The 19681-nt window shown below is 47.0% G+C and overlaps 1 protein-coding gene across 1 annotated transcript in view; it reads right to left on the bottom strand.

Annotated features, from left to right (window-relative positions):
• Positions 1 to 19681, bottom strand: part of LOC144938537 (V-type proton ATPase subunit H-like) — a 104159-nt gene that overhangs the window by 10076 nt on the left and 74402 nt on the right. The window contains exons 13-14 of the mRNA XM_078866455.1: positions 16323 to 16424; positions 1925 to 2038 (exon numbers count right to left, since the gene is read on the bottom strand). Of these exons, the coding sequence (XP_078722581.1) occupies positions 1925 to 2038; positions 16323 to 16424 (216 nt within the window). The remainder of the gene's footprint in view (positions 1 to 1924; positions 2039 to 16322; positions 16425 to 19681) is intronic.

The following is a 19681-nucleotide window of genomic DNA, read 5'->3' as shown; positions in this document are numbered from 1 at the left end:
AACTGGGGCCCCCTGGAATCTCACTTTGATCATCAGTGGCCCAGCCTAACAGTGGCCCAGCCTAACAGTGGCCCAGCCTAACAGTGGCCCAGCCTAACAGTGGCCCAGCCTAACAGTGGCCCAGCCTAACAGTGGCCCAGCCTAACAGTGGCCCAGCCTAACAGTGGCCCAGCCTAACAGTGGCCCAGCCTAACAGTGGCCCAGCCTAACAGTGGCCCAGCATAACAGTGGCTTGCAATCCGACCTCTTCGGGTTTCTCAGTCAGAGTGGGGCAAACAAGCTCCAGTGCGGAATCCTTCAGGGTGTCTTTCCCAGGCCACCTGCTCTTCACGAACTTCACATCTCCCATTGCCCGGCTCGATTGACATCTCCCGTGTCAAATGACATTCTTCCGCAAATGACATCCTACGATTCATGTCTGTTGATTCAACCCATGCCTCTGGATTTGAGTCTCTCAGAGTGCACCGGCCGCTTCAACAGCAGTGGTTCTGGGTCCACAAAACCCTCCTTGAAAGCTTCCGAATCGAAGCCATCCTGGTCGATGCTAGGCTCCGTCTCACCGCGTCCACGCTCACCTTCTAGTGGATTAATCGCTGGCTCCACTATGCAATTCTAACTTATCCTTCGACGGCCACACCAACCACATCGTCAGATTTGACAGCTGCAACGTCAGGATCCTCATGCATTTATGTCCACTCGTGACCACCGAAATCGTCAAATCCCTTGTCTTGCAGCATAGCCGGGTCTTGCCTGCACTGTCCTAACTCCGTCCCGGTTTTCTATCTTCTTCGAACTACCTCAGGACACTCCAAACGCTTGAAAAACCATCTCGCCGGCGTCGTTCCCGGCGCCTGCCATCCTCGGTCAGGTTCCCTCACCTCCCTCACCTCCCTCCACTGGCTTCCCATCGCCAGCAGCGTCAGCTACAAGATCGCCCGCCTGCCCGCCCGCCTGTTGAACTTCTCTCGCACCGCACGTAGCCAACCGGGGGCCGTCCACCGCATCTGTCTGCGCGCGTCACCTTGCACCACCGCTCGCGGTGGAGCTCTCCACAGGAGCGCGACTCGCAGCCTCTTCTCTACATCGAGGAGCGACGGCCGTCACTGCCCGGCTCCGTTTCTCCGTGACCGCACCGACCCCCCCCCCCCCCCGCCATCTGCAACGCAGCCATCGCCCCTCTGCTGCTGCTACGCATGCAGCAGCAGCGGCGGCAGCGGCGTTTAATCTCCAGAGGCACGTAAAGGCCCCACCTCTGTCACCACTATCCAAGCGACACTGAGCTTGGATTCCACGCCTCGCAATCATGGTATGTCTATCGTCTGTGAATTAATGTGCGCATTATAAAATTGCGTTGCTGTTGATGTTGTTATTGAAGGGAAACAGTAGGGGCAGTCGCCCGAGTTCAACTCCCCAGCCATGGTCAACATCAGCGGCAGGTGACGTCTGACAGATGCGGGCGACGTTGCCAAAGGTCATTTTCAAGGACGCGCGACGACCTTGACCCCGAACACCCATCAGCCGGCGGCCAGGGGACAGCTCCAACGCCACACGGCAGTGCACGAGCGGCTTATTGCAGAAGTTCCCAATGCAGGGGGCCTTCCCCGGTTATTACTGTGGCTGTACAAACGGTAAGATGACACTACGCGCCGCCTGCTTCGCTCACGCGCGCGGACGTTGCAAGATCCCCTGACGTCATTCGCAAGTGGGGGCCATCGAGTGCCGGCCTCTGGGTCCACATCTGCCCGATTTGAAAAATCACACGGCAAATCGCTCAATTGTGACTGTGGCACAGCAATCATCACCCCCTCCTGTGAAACTTCCGCAGACTGTCTCAGGGAACCAAGGCGTCCTCCTTCGTGATAGCCTTGGCCGAGGAGAATGGAGGGGTTCGGGGGAAGGGGAAGTGTGCGTTGCAGCGACGTACCAGTTATGCACCATGAACTTCTGCACGGCGAGCAGGGCGTTGTAGCGTACGTCCGTGTCCACGTGATGCATGAGGGTCATCACGAGCTGCTTGCAGCCCAGCTGCTCAATGATCCTGCTCGCCACACGCGCAAGACAAAGATCCCCCCTCGTGGGCTTTAACAGGCTGTCGGAACGAGTGCCCTTAGCTAGCACCTATTTAGGACGGCATGGCACACGAGGGGGTGGGTGGCCGGCACCACACCCAGCCGCCTAGGGGAGACGCAGGACCGGTTCAGATAATCGTCACTGGTGTTGGCCGTGAGCGGGAATCAAACTCAGGTCGACAGGTTAATAGCGCAGCGCGACAACCGCTACACTTCCGCTCCCCCATATTCACACACATGCACGTGCACACACACGCACGTGTATACTGGACATCTGTGAAAAATATCTTCATAGCTCATCGGATTTCTCCAGGATAAATAAAGATCACGATTGTAGTTCTGGCACAAGCGTGAAATTTAAGATGGGTACAGCATCGTTTCTCTCGCGTAAGTCCAAAGTTCTGCAGTGCGATCTCAGAGAAATCACGTCCATGTGGCAGCTTTCTGAGCTCCGTCGCGGACCTAAAACCTCATTTGTTTAATGGAGGGATTTGGTGATGAAATTGGGGTCGTTTGAATCGCTGCGATGATGGATGCAGTGGCAGCAGCAATCGTTAAATGTGTTTGTTAAACAGATTAAATTCCAGGTGTGAATGCCGGTGCGTTTTTTATGGAGAACGGTCAATAAAAAAATCCCTGGTGGCAGTGGTAAAATATCTCTAAAGAGAAGGATTGAGATTGAAACAAAGCTGTTGAAGGCGCAGGCGTGGAGTTGCCTGCTCGCACCACGGCTGGAGGAAAGGGCCTCCGCTCTAAGAGAGCACCTCTAGGTCCTGGCCAGACGTCTTAAAAGAGATGAGACGTACCCACACTTTACCCCACCACACGTGACCTGCCGATAGACTATACTACCGTTGATGCAGCTGGGTGGACAGAGGCGCTGGTGGAGGGGCGGATAGGGGGGTCAAATTGAAGAAGCGCGCTCTGCCGCACCAGGAAATTGATTCGAACAGGCGATCTCTGGAATGCAAGGCCAGTGTGGTAACCGTAACGCCAGCGTGGCAGCATCACAGAACAGGAGTGACGCGGCTGAAGGAGAGAGAGAGAACCACAGCAGAAGTGTGTTGGGCCCCATCGTCGTTCATGAGCTGACAGGCGGGATAGACGACGACGACGACGATGATGATGCAATAGGTGGGCAAGTCTCTACAGCTCACGAGAGGCCCAGATTCTTGGCAGGGCCAGGACGCTCATGAGAAGCACCCACGGCGGGTAAGAGTGGGCACACATTCGTGTTGGATGTCGCGCCGGCGATGAGATGTTTCACTTTGCCCCAGGTCGGAGACTAAAATTACATTCGTCGTGAGCTCATTTATTTCGAGTTCAGCAGATACGCTGAAATGTCCGGTATCTCTGACGTACAGACGTGTAGAAGTGGACAACGAGAGAACGAGTGGACTACATGGGAATGAGCGGTGGCTTGCCGCTCCTGCTGACTAAATATGTTTTTAAATATCTTTTTAAATATATATTTTAAATATTTATATATTAACGCCAACAACGGTGTTAATGCGGCAATGGCGCTTTGAGGGGGGTATTTGTGCCAGAATGGCGCCACGCGTTTTACCAAAAAAAAAATGTGACTTAACTTGAATCACAGACCGAAGTGATCGAACCCCACCCGCGCACCCACCCCCTACCCACCCACTCCAATTACACGACTCGTCATCAACGCTACCCGCTTTCCCGATCACAAATGCATTCTCCACGAACTGAAAGTCCAGCATTTTCTATTGCCAGGGATAAACCGCGAGTTGGAGAGACGCTGCGTAAACTAAACGATGATACAATTTTTATTTAATTTTACCAGGTAAAGCCCACTGAGCTATACAGCTCTTTTTCAGAAGCGACCTGGCCACAAATGATAGCTCAACGAAGTGGCTTATCACGTGGAAATCTATAGCAGCCAAATACTCTAAACGCGTGATGTTCATTCTCAACGTGGAGGAGGGAAAAATTGGAGCACCCGGAGAAAAATCCACGCGATCACGGGGAGAACATTGCAAATTCCAAATATACAGACGTTAGGGTCAGGATCGAACCCACGAGGTAGTTAACATCTCACCAGCGTGGCGATATGGGTTTTCAAACGCCTTTTCGAATCGTCTACGCTGCATCTCGGAAGATAAGCGGGGTTGAGCCTGGTTAGCGCATGGATGGGTGACCACCACCCAGGGCTTGCCAGGTGTTGTAGGCGTGGCCGCTAGGTGGCGGTGCTGAGTGTTGCCACCTTGCAGAGGCAGCGTGCTGGGTTCTCTCTCTGGGTATTCTGACTTCTTCCCGCATGCAATCAAACGTTCGTTGATCTCGGTATTGGGCAAAAGTTCAAATAATGAACCATCCAAAAACAAAAATCTTGAGACACATTGAGGCTTTCCTGGGTAATTAATTGCAATTAGGAAATAACACTTACTACCCACGAACAATAAATACATTTGTTACACAGTATTATTAATGTAGTGGATTATTAACTTTGCTTTTGTGTCCTGGTAACAAAAGCAAAGTTTGTGGGGGAAATAATAGCTATTTTCTGTGCTTTTGAGGCATACGAAATTAGAAAATAACACTTACTACCCAGGAACAAAAATGTTTTTTTGTTACACAGTGAATTATGGGTCATTATGCATTTTGCTCGTGTGTGCCTCACAGTAATACAATTTTAAACATGATCACTGCCCGTAACGGTGAGAGTAAACTGATTTTTCTCGTGACAGCCCGTGAAAGTAATTTCCCACATCCCAGCGGGTAATTTATTTCAGACGAGCAATTCCTATTCTAGTGGATCTATAGTCAATGTTTTATTAACAAAAAATGGGTCACGTGTCACATTTATTTCAATACAGATCAAGACCCAGATAGTCCACCCAATTGAGTTGGATTCATCTCCATCTAGATCAGCTGCTGGTGTGTGCGTGTGGTTGGGACTCATCATCATAATCAGCCATCGTCAATCCACTGCTGGATGAAGGCCTCACCCCAGCCGCCGCCACTTCTCACGATCCCGCGATGTAACGATCCAACGAGCTCCTACGCTACGAGCTGATTTTGTAGCTACATCTCCCCCGGCTGCACCCGCGGAGGTTGCGTCCCATGCACTGCCTGCCACTCCCTTCATCATTTCTTGGCCAACGCTCTCACCCCTCGCCTAGCCCGACGCCTACGTCCGTCCGATTCACGCCCCCCCTTCCCCCCGGTGCAGCTGCACTGCCTGCACACTCGACAGTTGCGGGCTACCGCTTCGTACGTTCAGCTCACCCAGACTCTGCGGGATGTCTCTCCACAAGACACTGCGTGTGCGTCCTTGATGACTCGGCGATTGGAAAGCTCGTTTCTGAAATCTACCCCCCCCCCGCCACCACCCCCCACCACCCCACCACATTTTCAAATAAGTCGACGGTTGCAAGAGTGAGATGTTCTTGATTCAGCAAAGTGCTTAGAAATGATGGGTCGTATTATTATTATTACTCAGTGTGTCTAAAATGAGCTTTGAAAATGTCATGTACATTGTCCATGCCATCGTTCCCACTTTTTTCATTGTGCTGAAAAGTAATTGTATTCTCAGCCTCCATTGCTTGAAACTGCTGAATATATCCAGCTGAGATATCTCCCTTGAAAATAAATCATTTTTCACGACTCATTAAGTGAAATGCTTTAAATAAGCACAAAAGTAAAAAAAACACACGTACATGGTATTTTCTCTTTCTTTATAATGGTTCTTCTGGTATTAAATAAAGAAACAGAAACGTCAGTGAATACTAATGTACACAATTGAAGATGGCTTAGAGTGGTTTATCAAAAAGCAGAGAAGGGAAAGAGTTCAAATACAATTTCTATTTTTCCAATGCATTCATTCGGAGAAGTGTGGGGCCGAGTGGTGGCAGATGCAGACCAATACACAGACCATTGCATCTCATCCAGCAGTGGATTAGTAAATGGCTGTAAGATATTATTATTGAACTAGCGAGGCGGCTCTGCTCTAAATCGAGTGGCTTGAAATTACGAGTTAGATAAAATGAGTGTCACCTTGTCATAAAGTCAACAGTGGTTGTCCTTTGGATGTACGGGGCCCTTCCATAGGAATGCGGAGTTTCCACTGCTGGCTCAGCGCTGTAAACCAATTTCTCACTTGAGCAATAAATAAGTTTGGCTTTCTATTTTTACAATTTTCAGAAGTGCTCACAACATTTTGGCCACCGAATCCCATAAGATGATATATCTGCTCGACGGTTTTCAACATTTCAAAAGTTGACAGTGATAAACATTGGTTGTTTGAACTACTGGCTGGAAAAGCAATAATCTTCACATCAAGTCACAATCGTTCCGCACAATCACCTGCGCCATGCCGTACGTGTCTATGGAGGTGCCCAGGCAAGTTTATGTCCATTGATCGTTTAATGCTTTGCTCAGAGATGTGAGGCCCATAAACGTTCAACTCAATTTAACAAATAGCCACCCAGAAGACACAGCCCTTAAGCACACTGAAACATGAGCGCAAGCTGCCACCTGCCTTCACTCACTCGACCGAGTAGCAGATGTAGCGCAATATATCACAGCCACCACGTCGTTATCGCGTTTCGTAGCAGCAGTGGTTGGCCCTGTGGTTAGCGCCTGGCGATCTGAGTTGGTTTCCCAAACACGGCTACAGTGGCGAGATGTTAACTACCTTGCCTGGTATACATGAGATCGTGGGTTCGATCCCGACTCTGACGCCTGTGTATTTGGAGTTTGCATGGATTTTCTCTAGGTCCCCCGTTTTTTCCCCCCTCCACATTTAGAATCAACATTCGGTTAGAGCCATTTGCTTGCTCTAAATGTCCACGTGATGGTGAGCTAATGTGTTGAGCTATCATTTGTGATAACCAATGCGCTTCTGAAAAATATTTATACAGCTCGGTGGGCCTTACCTGGTTGAATTAAAAAAAATAGTAAATCGTTCACATTGGTGGTGATCACACCCCCACTACACTGACCACCACGGTGAAGTATGGTAAAACAAGCCCCCACGACAGACGTAAGCGTCGAGAGGTCCGCTGTGTGGATCCTGTGGCCGCAGTCACGTAAACACCAAACACCAAGTCAGCATTAAAATAAAACATCCCCTGCAGCGTAAGTCAGCTCTGGGCAGAATACTTCCAGACTGAGCATAGTCCAGTTAAAAATGCAGCCAATAGAAGCATGAAATGGATACATCGGGTGAATTGTACTGATGTGTAAACAGTGAAGAATGTACATGAAACTGTGACCCCCATTGGCTGTGAGCACTGCAGCGCTGCACTCGGATGCGCGCTGCATTCGGAAACGTTGCGGCTTCAGCGCTCGCTCACGTGGGGCAGGTGGAGCACCATATTCTTAGGTTTTTTCGGTAAAGTCACGTAGGTAAAAAATTAAAATTAATAAAAGTAAAATAAAAATGAAATAAAAATCACGACGTTTCGGAGTCAACACAAGCTTCCGTCTTCAGGTGGAACCGTCACAGCACGATAGCTGTATCTCCTCCTGCCTCCACACCTGCCCCCCCCCCCAACACAGCCCGCAGGGCTAAATGCATTGATCGACCCGAAGCGATGCCTCGTCCAGCAGTGATCAATGAAACGATGAAAGTGGCATTCTGAATCTTGTAACACAGAAGCGGCAGCTTCAAAGGTCTTCATCGAGCCCTTTGTCAACGTGTTTGTTTATCTTTTGTAAGACAATAATTATATGTTTTTATTAGTGTTGTAAGATAGCCTTGCTTGCCTTGTTTTAATGCTCTCCATTAATAATTCGTGCTGGTATGGGCAATTGTTTGTAGCCTGCAGTAAACTCTGCGCAGTGATCATGCCCAATGATGGTGTAGAGGAGGTGTAAATCTGGATTAGATATCAATACTTATTGTGTTGTACTGCAAAGCCCAAAACGAATGTTACCGTCAAACAATGAAAGGAAAACATTTATCGTCACAGTTTGCAGCCCATTGGCAATTTGCTGCTGCGTGAAGGCCTCTCAATGCAATTTGGTCAGGGAATTTCGTTTGACCATACTTCACCCTAAGCTGGGTCTGAGACGAGGCTCAAAAGAAATCCGTCTCTGGTGTGGACCAATCAGTTTCAAGAACAATGCATATATTATCAGTGTGTTTTTTTTGCATTTTGACTGCCAGTATTGTGGTTAATGCACACATGATTCCTTGTAAAGAGGTTTAAGTTTTGTTGCCAGAAAAAAACGGGAAACCCCTTTTATTATACTTTGGTACTGGCAAAGGAGGTCTAATGATGTAGATCAGGTCAGCAGGTTGATAGCGCAGTGCGCTAACCGTTGCGCCACCACTCCATCATATTAATAACTGTATCACTGTCGATGATTTACCCAGGCAAGCCGAATGAGTGATTGGCATAGGAGAAGAAACGAGTGCCCTAAGAAGACTCACTTCTGTTTTTTTCTCACCAGATGATGATTGCTTGTGTTGCAGTCGAAACGTCGTGAGCATTTTATTGTTTTTTATTTTTATTATTTTTGATTGTTTCCCTGACTTTACCGAAAGAATCAAGAATACGACTCACTACTCATACTAAGGGATAATATCAGCGCACAGATCGAACCAATCCACAGGCTCAATCCGGCCATCGGACCAAATCTGTGGACTGCACCCATTGCTGCACCCATTGCTGCACCCATTGCTGCACCCATTGCTGTAGTGCCATCGACCGGGACTGTCCAGCCTTGGCAGCTCAAGTGCCACCAACAACTTGTTTTGCCACTCATCACCTCGATCGTATTCCTGATCGTGCTGCATAATTATTTGTAACTATGATATTTATATTTGCTCAAGTCGTAAGGAGTGTGTGTTGGTCAGAAAAACAAATATCAGGTAACAAAAAATTAAGTAAAATATCGTTTTCTCTTCGCGTTTCGGCTGAAAAACCTTTGACCAACAGTAACCAACGAGTTTACATCACTTTCACGTCTCGCCCGCAGTAAATATTTTACTCAAACAAGGGCGACACAGTGGCGAGCTGTTAACTACCTCGCCTGGTACACAGGAGGTCGTGGCTTTGATCCCGACCCTTACGCCTGTATATTTAGAGTCTGCATGTCTCTCTCCACGTGGTCATGTGAGGTTTTCTCTGGGTTTTCCCTCCACATTTATAAACAACATTCGTTTTGAATATTTGGCTGCTATAAATTTCTACATGATGATAAGCCACGTTTGTTGAGCTGCCATTTGTGGCCAGGTCGCTTATGAAATAGAGCTACATAGCTCAGTGAGCCTTACCCGGTAAAATACCAAAAGAAAAGTTTCTATTTCGATTTAAAACTTTCGTGACTGCAGGGATTCATCTTCTTGGTTCTTTCGGTAAAGTCACGTAGAAAGGAAATAATAAAATAATAATATTAAATAAAACATAATAAAATAAAATTTTAGGATGTTTTATTTGTATTATTTAATTATTTATAATAATATTAAATAAAACATCATAAAATAAAATGTTATTATGTTTTATTTTTATTATTTTATTATTTCCCTTCTACGTGACTTTACCGAAAGAACCAAGAAGATGAAAAGTTTCTAGTTTAATTAATGCCGCTCCTCCCCAACTCTCGCTTTATCCCTGGCAATTGTAAATCTTATACTTTCAATTAGCGGAGAATGCATTTTCGGGGAAACGGTGACATAAAACTAGTTAATTACGGGTAGTAAGAGTAGACGTTGGTGCGTCTTTATGCCTTTCCCCCACCCACTCTCCCAAAAAAACATAAAGTCAGTTCAATCCCCTTGCATCAACAACGTAGCAAGACGTGCTTACCCCCGGTCACTGTAAACAGATTTTTCCACTTGGAAATCTCGGTTCCTCTGCTGCAGCCGTGCGTGGGTGCGCACGCGCGGACCCCTGGCAAGCAGTCGTCGCCTCTCCGCCTGTCACCTTAACCCAGACGCAGAGTCAGGGCCCACTCAATTTGCTGATTTTTTTTTTATGTACAACTTTACTCAAAACGGCCTTGGCGAGAGTGTTGCGACGGTTGAAACAAAGCACTCCGCTGTGTTCAATTAACCCGAGTGAATGTTGAGCGTGTCGTCGTGGTCTTCGTGGTCGTGGTGGTGGTGGTGGGGTGTTTTATTTTTTCGCCCGCACAAAAATTCACGATTTCATGTCGGTCGGCCTTCCCTTGGCCATGCCAAGCCGACGGCTCTGGCAGGCGGGGAACAAAAGTGCGTTGCTATCTATGTGTGTGTGCATGCTATGTGTGTGCATGCTATGTGTGTTGTGTGCATGCTATGTGTGTGCATGCTATGTATGTGTGTGTGCACGCTGTGTGTGTATGTGCATGCTATGTATGTGTACGTGAGGATGTCTCCTTTGGACGCTATGCCGATAGCTAAACAGTCGTTTTATTATTATTATTCCGCCTTTTAAAATTCCGCGAGAAAACTTAACCGATTTGTTTATGCATTTGGAAATTTTGATTGTGAAGAAATAATGAGCAATTATTTAACCACCGCTTTCGTAATTATAAATGAAAAGCAGCGTGCTTGTTATCTCAAGTTTTTTAAATGCCCATTTATTTTTAAGTTTAGCTTTTCATGCACTATTATTCGTGCCGATAATCGTATCCTCTTATATTTCAATACGATTCCACAATTACAAATTTTCATTAACATTTAAAATAACTAAAGATATTCGATGATGATGATGATGATCATAGTAAGAATTGATGGTCATTTTATCAATCCACTTCTGGATGCATGGCCTCTCCATGAATTGTCGATCATGTGGGAGATGTTTAACCATACTTCACCATTCTGGTCAAGCAGGGCAAAGATGTTGTCCGCTACCGGTTCAGATATCACTCGCCAATAATGTTAGCCGTGACCAGGAAAAAAACGTAGACCAATGCACCCGAGCAGCCGTGATGCTGGCAGGATAGCAGAGCGAACTTGGAGGATTCATAAATCAAGGTCAATGTCAATGACCTAAGCCATCAGCTGTGAGTTGTCCAGCTGCACCATTAACGCATCCAAAACAGATACATTTTGTTTCATTTGGAAGCAAAATAATTCATCTTCTTGGTTCTTTCCGTAAAGTCACGTAGAATGGAAATAATAAAATAATAAAAATAAAACGTAATAAAATAATTCTCACGACTTTTCGGCCACAACGCAAGCAGCCGTCCTCAGGTGAAGAATAGGTCTGTCGAGAAGACAGAGTCTGAATGACTCTGTCTTCACCTGAGGACGGCTGCTTGCGTTGTGGCCGAAACGTCGTGAGAATTATTTTATTATGTTTTATTTTTATTATTTTATTATTTCCATTCTACGTGACTTTACCGAAAGAACCAAGAAGATGAATCCCTGCAGTCACGAAAGCTTTAAATCGAAATAAAAGCAAAATAATTGTGCACTGGCGCGTGACACTTTCTGTAAAGCTCATTTAAAAACGAAAAAGTGCGTTCGCGTTGCTGTCTGCTTTGTTGTTGTTGTTGTTTACAATGCGTTTCGCCACGAGACGATGCCAACGGTGCAGAAGCGGGGTCAACGTCGCCGTGCGGAAGTAAACAAGAGTCGATCGACGACGGTGTCGGGCTCCCGGGGAAAAGGTCTCGAACTGTTTCAAACAAAACGCCGAAAAAAAAACCCTCTACGCCTCGAATGTTTTAATGGCAATAAAATGCAGAGCTGGTCAGCAGAAATAATTGCCTCATTGAACGCAATGCAAAGAGAGGCTAAATAAAAAAAAATCCCACGTCTAACGAACGTTCTGATAAATGCAAAAATTGGCTTGCATCCGGCAGAAATGTGACAGAACTTGCGAGCACGAATCGATGGCCGTTTGCAATAAAGAAATGTCTTGCAGCCCGATCAGACTCGTCAGTGTATAGACGTATAATGAGGCAATTCTAGAATTTGCGATAAGCGCAGCATTAGCAAGTGCATCTCCTGCAGACGCTGCTTTGTAAACTGCCCTCCGCAACGTCCGGCATTATATCAGCACAGAACAAAGATCAGCAAACGCCTCCAGACCCCGACCACGTGACCCTTCATCTGGGAGTAGCGGCTCTCAGGTCCTCATCATCCCCTTGCAGGCGACGTGATGGTTGCCAGTGCGACACTCCCGCAATTACCCAATTATATTAATGCACGGCGTCGGGGAAAAGCCACAATTTTATGCAAGTCAAAGAAAAAAGGCTTGCGTGTAAACGACCGTTAATCATTTCAACTGCAGTCACTCCAAAAGCTTTCACCAGACAATTGTCTGGTTATGACGATGCCGTGCATTTGGGAGCTGATGCCACTTGCTGGCGGAAGGTGCCTCCATTATAGAGAACTGTCGACAGACCCCTTCATTATTATCCATGGGCAGATTGCCCGTAGGTATGCACTGCACATTTTGTAATATGTTTCCACTTTCCTCTGTCTTGTGCCATACCTCTTAGACGTTTTTTTGGACCAATCTTCCATGCAGGTCAGACGTTTTGGAAGTGGTAGCAGTGCCCACACTTGACTCCACCAGCCAGCAACTTGCAGAACCGATGACCTGCAGTGTAGCCTGAACTAAAAACAATATATTTTACCAGATAATGCCCACTGAGCTGTATAGTTGTTTTTCAGAAGCGACCTGGCCACAATGATAGCTCAACAAAGTGGCTTATCACGTGCACATGTTTCCCAGCCAAATACTCGAAAAGCATCATTTTAAATGTGGAGGGATCGAACCCACAGCCTCCTGTACGCCAGGTGAAGTCGTGAACATGGCGCCCCGTTTATACTGCTGGGTGAACAGAGTACAGTGTGGAGATTGAAGACACTTTTGGCAAGAAAATAATCCTGTGGCCTCACGTAAACGCCGAACATGTGAATAAAATAATATATCCATTTTAGTTTACGCATTTACACATATACGATTCGGAAGTGTTTGGAATAAGCTTTTTGGTGAAATGTTTGAGAGTAGAGTGAGACAGTAGACATGACTTTCGGATCAACAGCCCGAGCATTTGAACGTAGCATAGAACGCACGCAAAGAGAAAACAGGGAAGCATAATCACGCGATAATAGAGGTTTATTATTTATTAGATCGCATGAATATAAATGTGTCGTTAAACTTGCCATCACCCGACACAGCTAATAAGTAAGGTTTGTGATGTAAACAAAACATGCCAATTCGTTACGAGTTCAGCACACCGGTGTGTTGGAGAGTAACCCCACAACATTTACAATTCGAGTAGCGTGATGTTTCGCCGGTAATTACAACCAGCATCATCAGGCGATAGCCGGAGTTGTAGAAAAATCCTCCTCCTGTTTCGGTCTTAAATAGAGGTGGGGATCAATGTGATGTCGTCACTTGTGGGCCAATCAAGTGGGAAAACCAGAGGGGGAAAGGGGGTTAATGAATGCATATAAATTAAAATGGATATCCATTACCGGTTGGTAATGGATATCCATAGCGTAATCAACTAAATCATGCATTTGTTAAGTATTCTGTAACGCTTTATCCTCAGACGTATTCAATTAGCAATGGCAACTTCACCGTACAAATCTCACGATTTGATCAAAGGGAAATTATTTGATAAATGTGGCCGTCTTTTTTACGGGGTAAGTTCCTAACAGCGTCACAGAATTTTCTTTAACATTTCATTTATATTGATTCATCTTTACACGTGTTATAGTGATCACATGTAACAGACATATATAGATAATGTGTGAATGCTTAACTGGAGAGCATTGAAAAACACAAAGCCCATGTAGTGCTTGTGCTTGGGAAGTAGTTTGGCGACTGCTTATAAGGTTGTATGTGCCCATGAGATGAGGTTGACAAAAAGTTACATTTGGCCAACACTGCCCAACAGCTGTGAAACGTATTGAGTCAAGAGTAAGCACAATAGTTGTCTCGGACAAAAACGTGGATTCTAAGCAGAATACCGAAAACAGTAAGATAACAAAAGGAGCAAAAACAACGATCGTCCACTTGTACACGTTCCAGCGATAAGCGGGGAAACGTTTTTGGGACACGCGATTGAGGTGAGAGGGCTTGGCAAGTGTGTGCATGACCGGTAAATTGAGGGCGAGAGATCGAGCGCGAGACGGACAAGTGAGTGTCTGGACAACACGACGAGGGGGTTCGTGTCACGTGGACAGGCGAGGTGCAGCGTGTTACACGGAACAAGGGACAGGAAGAGGTGGAGATCCGAGACTGGCCACCCTCATCTCAGCTATCCTAGCCATCTCAGCCATCTCAGTCATCTCAGTCATCTCAGCCATCGCAGCCATTGCATCCATCCCAGCTATTCCAGCCATCCTAGGCACTATCCCAGCCATCCCAGGTACCAACCAATCCATCTCAGCCATCTGGGCCACCTCAGCCATTCTGAGCCGTCACTGTCCCCGATTGCCCCGTGGGTCGCGATCCGCATTAACGAAACATCGCGGCGTCATCGTCCGTCACGAGCGAAATGCCACCACGGCATGAGCTTCCTCTGCAGCGCACGCAATACGTGGCACCGTGCTTTAGACACTCCCGGCCGCCAATCTGATAATTCGTTGCCAGGAGTCTATGTGCTAAAGCAATTATCTCAATACGAGGTTGCTTAATATTGTATGTAAACCAAACGAATGAAAAGCAGCATGTTTTTTTTTTAACTGGCGTTACACCAAATTCTCCCTTCGTACGAGGTGAGGCGGTGATTTATTGAAAGCACACACCATTGAGTGGAAAAAATACTTGAGGTTTATTTTTTATTTTTCTCCAAACAAGTAGGAGGACATGTTTTTAATATACAGCATATATCTTTTCCAAGCGAAAAAAAAATAACCCACTGCCGCTCATTTATAATTTAAGACTTAATAACCCCATCGTTCAGTGATGTCACACAGCACCCTGCTGCTTGCTAAGGAGGGGAATCAAAACGAGGAGGTCGAATGGCGGCAACAGCAGCAGCAGCAGCGCATGACCCGGCAGCCGCCGCTGTGAGATGAAGCTTCCCGCACAATAGACTCCTCCTCGCCTGTGCGGCGAAGACGGAGGGCGGCCATATCGCGTTTGGTGGGGTGGTAAAATCCTGAGCTCCCCCCATCTATAACACTATTAAACCATTTTTTTTATTTTACTAGGTACAGCCCACTGCACACTGAGCTGTATAGCCCTTTCCAGAAGTGACCTGGCCACAAATGGCAACTCAATAAAGTGGCTCATCACAGGTAACTTTAAAGAAGTCAAATACTCTAAACGCAAGTGCATTCTAAATGTGGAGTGCAAAAAACGGAGGACCTGGAGAAAAATCCACTCTGCCACGGAGAGAACATGCAAACTCTAAATATAGCACCGTCAGGATTGGAATCGAACTCACGACCTTCTGTATACCAGGTGAGGTAGTTAACAAATCGCCACCGTGGCACCCCCATGGATTCCCATGGTCAAGTCAAAAGGTGTTGGTATGATATTTAACACCGCTGGGTGGTTTACCTTCAAAGTTCACCTACTTGGCGAACGCCCATCATCGTAAAACATACGCCCGTGCACATCTGCTTCGGTTGAGTGAATCAGCAAACGCTCAGAGGCCCGCCTGCAACCACTAGAGGGGCTACACTTGTAAGGATATTAAGGATATCCTATGAGCGCTTATAGAACAATTAAGCAATGGGCGTCACTATCGCCTTTCCTCAAATGCACAGGGCGGGATGGGGGAGCGAGAGCTCGAACAGAATACGCGATAGACAACAGCAGATCGCCTCGTTACTCCTTCTGTTGTGCATTCAACATTTGTTTGAAGTTTATTTTGTTACGTTTACCGAGGTTTTCGTTCGCCCCCATTTGGCGGCGACGCGGCCCTGGCGGCGGCGTTCGCCGTTTGTTGCAGAGGCTCGTGGTTTGAATTCGGCAGGCCATGCTGGTTATTAGTGTGGTGCGCGTGCATTCGCCGTAAAACGCTCCCCGCGCCAGTCTGCCACACGGTAAAGATCCGCCGGCGTCATTCGAAAACGAGCAGGCCATTGTGTGCCGGGCGTCACGGTCCAAATCTGCCAAATTCGATAAAAAATGGCACCGCAAATTACTCAATTGGGATTGTGCGCAGCGTCGTGGCCCCTACTGTGAAATCACTGCAGGCTACGACGATGAATCGCAGCGCCTTTGTTGATAGCCTTGCGCTATAAGAATGGCGCGGATACAAAATGTACCAAATTGTTATTATTTGAAACATCCATTCGGAGTGAGGTGGGACATGGCTGCGGGGGTGTGGAAGGCAAGGATTAGTGGGTATGTTATTGGCGCCGCGAGCACTCACTTCTTGCCGCGGGGGTGATGTCGCACGTACTCCCCGATGTCGTGCGCCGCCACGCTCAGCACCTGCGGATCGTCGGAAGCCTGGAGGAGGTGGTTCAAAATCCTGCGGCGCCCGACGCGAAGAAAAAAAAACGAAACAGGAGACACGAGTGACGCCGAAGCCAGGCAATCGTCGGTGTCAGCTGTACAGCCGCCGTGGGGGGCCCTGGGTGTTGGGGGTACCGATGGGTGGCATGGGTACTGATGGTGCCGTGAGTGTTGTGGGTGCCGTGGGTGTTATGGGTGATGTGGGTGTTATGGATGATGTGGGTGATGTGGGTGCCGTGGGTGTTATGGGTGATGTGGATATCCAGACACCCTCAGAATGTTTGCATATGGCTCACCCAGAAACTATTTAGACAAGAATCTATGGGGTTTTACGTCTGTGATTTGATCCCTTCCACAAAGTGACATAAATACTCGGTATGCTGATGAACGGTGGTGGTGCTGGTCCAATGAAGGCATTGAGTGTTGCTTATATTTGGGCCGAGTCCTCTGCTTCTTCCCAAATTATGAACTCCAAGTGAGATGACACAATAGATGTAGGTAAGAGATAGCGATGAAGCAAAATAAGAGAAATGCAAGCCAAGTGAGATGAAAGCTGCAGACAAGATAGAGACGAGAGAGATGAATTAGTGTTAATGTCATTGACTTCTTACGTTTATTAGGACCTGAATTTGAGCTGATATTTGGTTAATCCCGGTGCCGAGTCAGGCGGCAGCAGTGGGTGGAAGACGGGGGGCCTTGTGGCGGTCGCCCCAACTGTCACGTGCTTTCGTGTTACCTTAAACGTTGACAAAAGCAGTCACCTATGGTGAAATGGACATCGTCAATTCTCAACCAGATGTGATGAGTAGAGGAGCCGGCAGTCGCGTAGATTTAACGTGGCCATCGTTCTCCTCTTATCCGTGAAGAAGTGGAGGCCCAACTTTGCGGATCCCGCCCGTGAGCTACCCGACAGCCACCGGGAAAACCCGTTCGCTAAGCAGCGGCAAGATTTCCCCGGCTTCCATGGGATCTGTGAGCTCCATGTCGGGGCTACGCCGGCAGTGATGGTGTCCCACGTGGCCTAAAAGTCATCACCTGTCCAGTGTTTAGATCAAGGTCGACAAGAAACTGATCTTTATTTTTATTGCCGCGGGCCGCGCAAAACCACTCTCCGGGTCAAATCAACCAGACGAATGGTCTTGCCGGCTCGGAAACGCATAAACACGTGTGTCATGGGACACATTAGAAACGCCCCAGCGCACCAGCACGCCGTGGTACATTGACGTTACTATACAGTGCATGTTACATTTTATGAGATATATATATAAACTCCATATCGTTTGCCTTAGCTCATTATTATTGCACAAACCACTGGTGCATATTTTCGCTATTGCGCTGTGCGGCTCTGCGATTTCGGGTTTCTACCACGAGTTTGCTCCAGGGGCTGGGAGCTTCTTCAGCAATTCAGTTCAGATCCTGAATAGCAATAATTTAGAATGTGTACCGTGTGCAGATGTTGTTCACTTTCAGACGGGGAAGAAAGAGAGAGAAAGATTTAGAAGCGCTGGAAGGCAGCTAGAACCAGCACCCAACAATTGCCCAAGCTCCGTGGTCCTATATGTACGTATATACTTTTTTATTGTTTTTATTTCAACTCAACACGAGCCTGATTTAAAGCTCTGGTCACCGAACGAAGGGGGGGGGGGGACAGAAATTCCTCGAAAAGCAGCCCGAGTTCGACGCGACAGCACCCCAATCAAGGGGGCAAACTGGCCCCTGTGATCCGACATGGAACGCGGTGTCCGGGCATCACGCGGAACGACGCGTGGCACAACACGAGCACACAATCGGAGAGCTTTCGTGCGGGTAATGCTGTTTTTTGTTCAGTGTTGCGGCCATCTTCTCGCTGAAACCGCACGGCTGTGATTCTGTCCACACTGCTCACCAGCAGCTCCCCCGGCTGCCCCACCGGGGGGACTCGAGACTCATCGACTCTTTGAATGTATCAACAGGATAGGATAGTATTCTTTGGTTCTTTCGGTAAAGTCACGTATAAAGATAAAATAATAAATTAAATAATACGTGTTCTCTCTCTGTGTGTGTCTTTGTGATGTCTGTCTACTTGTATGTCTGTCTATAGTTTTCTGGTTAGATTTCTGTTGCTATTTCTTTTATACCTGATGAAGATTGCTTGTGTTGCAATCGAAACGTCGTAGTATGCTATTATTTAATTTATTATTTTATCTTTATACGTCACTTTACCGAAAGAACCAAAGAATAATTCCTGCAGTCACGAAAGCTCCGAAATTGAGAAGGATAGGATAGGCAGACAACACGTCGCCTCCAGACATCTGTCTCTACGCATGAAACAACAACAACAACAACAATCGAAGTATTATTTACCCAACCCATTATTCCCCACGAAGTCTGGGAATGAATAATTGCAGCAGAATTGATTTAGCCCAAGCCTCTTAAACTATATCAGTGATCAGCACTGAACGCTTTTTTAAAGGCACAAAAGCGTGAGTTACGTCGATTGTGGCCATGCAATCCGAACTATGGACCACGCAGTAAACCGCTGTGATCTAAGCTCCTTCGACAGAGTTGGAGGAACCGCAAAACATACACGAAATCTCTCCCGAAGCCCTCTTGTGGCTAGCAGAGCTTTGCATCTAGCTCCGAAACGTATTGGTGCCATACGCAGGAATAAAATTCCAAGGGGCATGAACGTAAGGGCCTTTCTAATTGCAATTATTTAATCCCTTTTGTTAATCCATACTTCACCACGCTGGTCAGTATGAGGAGGGGGGGGGGGGGCGGGCAGGGGTGCAGGACCGGTTCAGATATCACCCCTGATGTTACCCGTTACCTGGAACCGAAACTCAGGTTGCCAGATTTGAAGCTTTCGTGACTGCAAGGAATCATCTTCTTAGGTTTTTTCGGTAAAGTCACGTAGAAAGTAAAATAAAATAAAAACAAAAATCACGACGTTTCGGAGGCAACACTAATCTGGCTGTGACGGTCCCACCTGATGACGGAGACTTGTGTTGCCTCCGAAACGTCGTGATTTTTGTTTTTATTTTATTTTACTTTCTACGTGACTTTACCGAAAAAACCTAAGAAGATCAGGTTGCCAGGTTCATTTTCACCACACAGTGCGTAAACCACTGGAGATAACGAATTACACTTCCAGAACCACCCTGTTCGGCGCGCAATAATCTACGTACGTATGTTGAACCTCTTTAGCACCATACTCTTAGGTTTTTTCGGTAAAGTCACGTAGGTAAAAAAAATAATAATTAAAGTTAAATAAAAATTACGACGTTTCGGAGT

Source organism: Lampetra fluviatilis, chromosome 2 (genome assembly GCF_964198595.1).
Source record: "Lampetra fluviatilis chromosome 2, kcLamFluv1.1, whole genome shotgun sequence".
Classification (NCBI taxonomy): domain Eukaryota; kingdom Metazoa; phylum Chordata; class Hyperoartia; order Petromyzontiformes; family Petromyzontidae; genus Lampetra; species Lampetra fluviatilis.
Note: the sequence above shows the minus strand (reverse complement) of the source record. Positions and strands in the feature narration are given on the sequence as shown.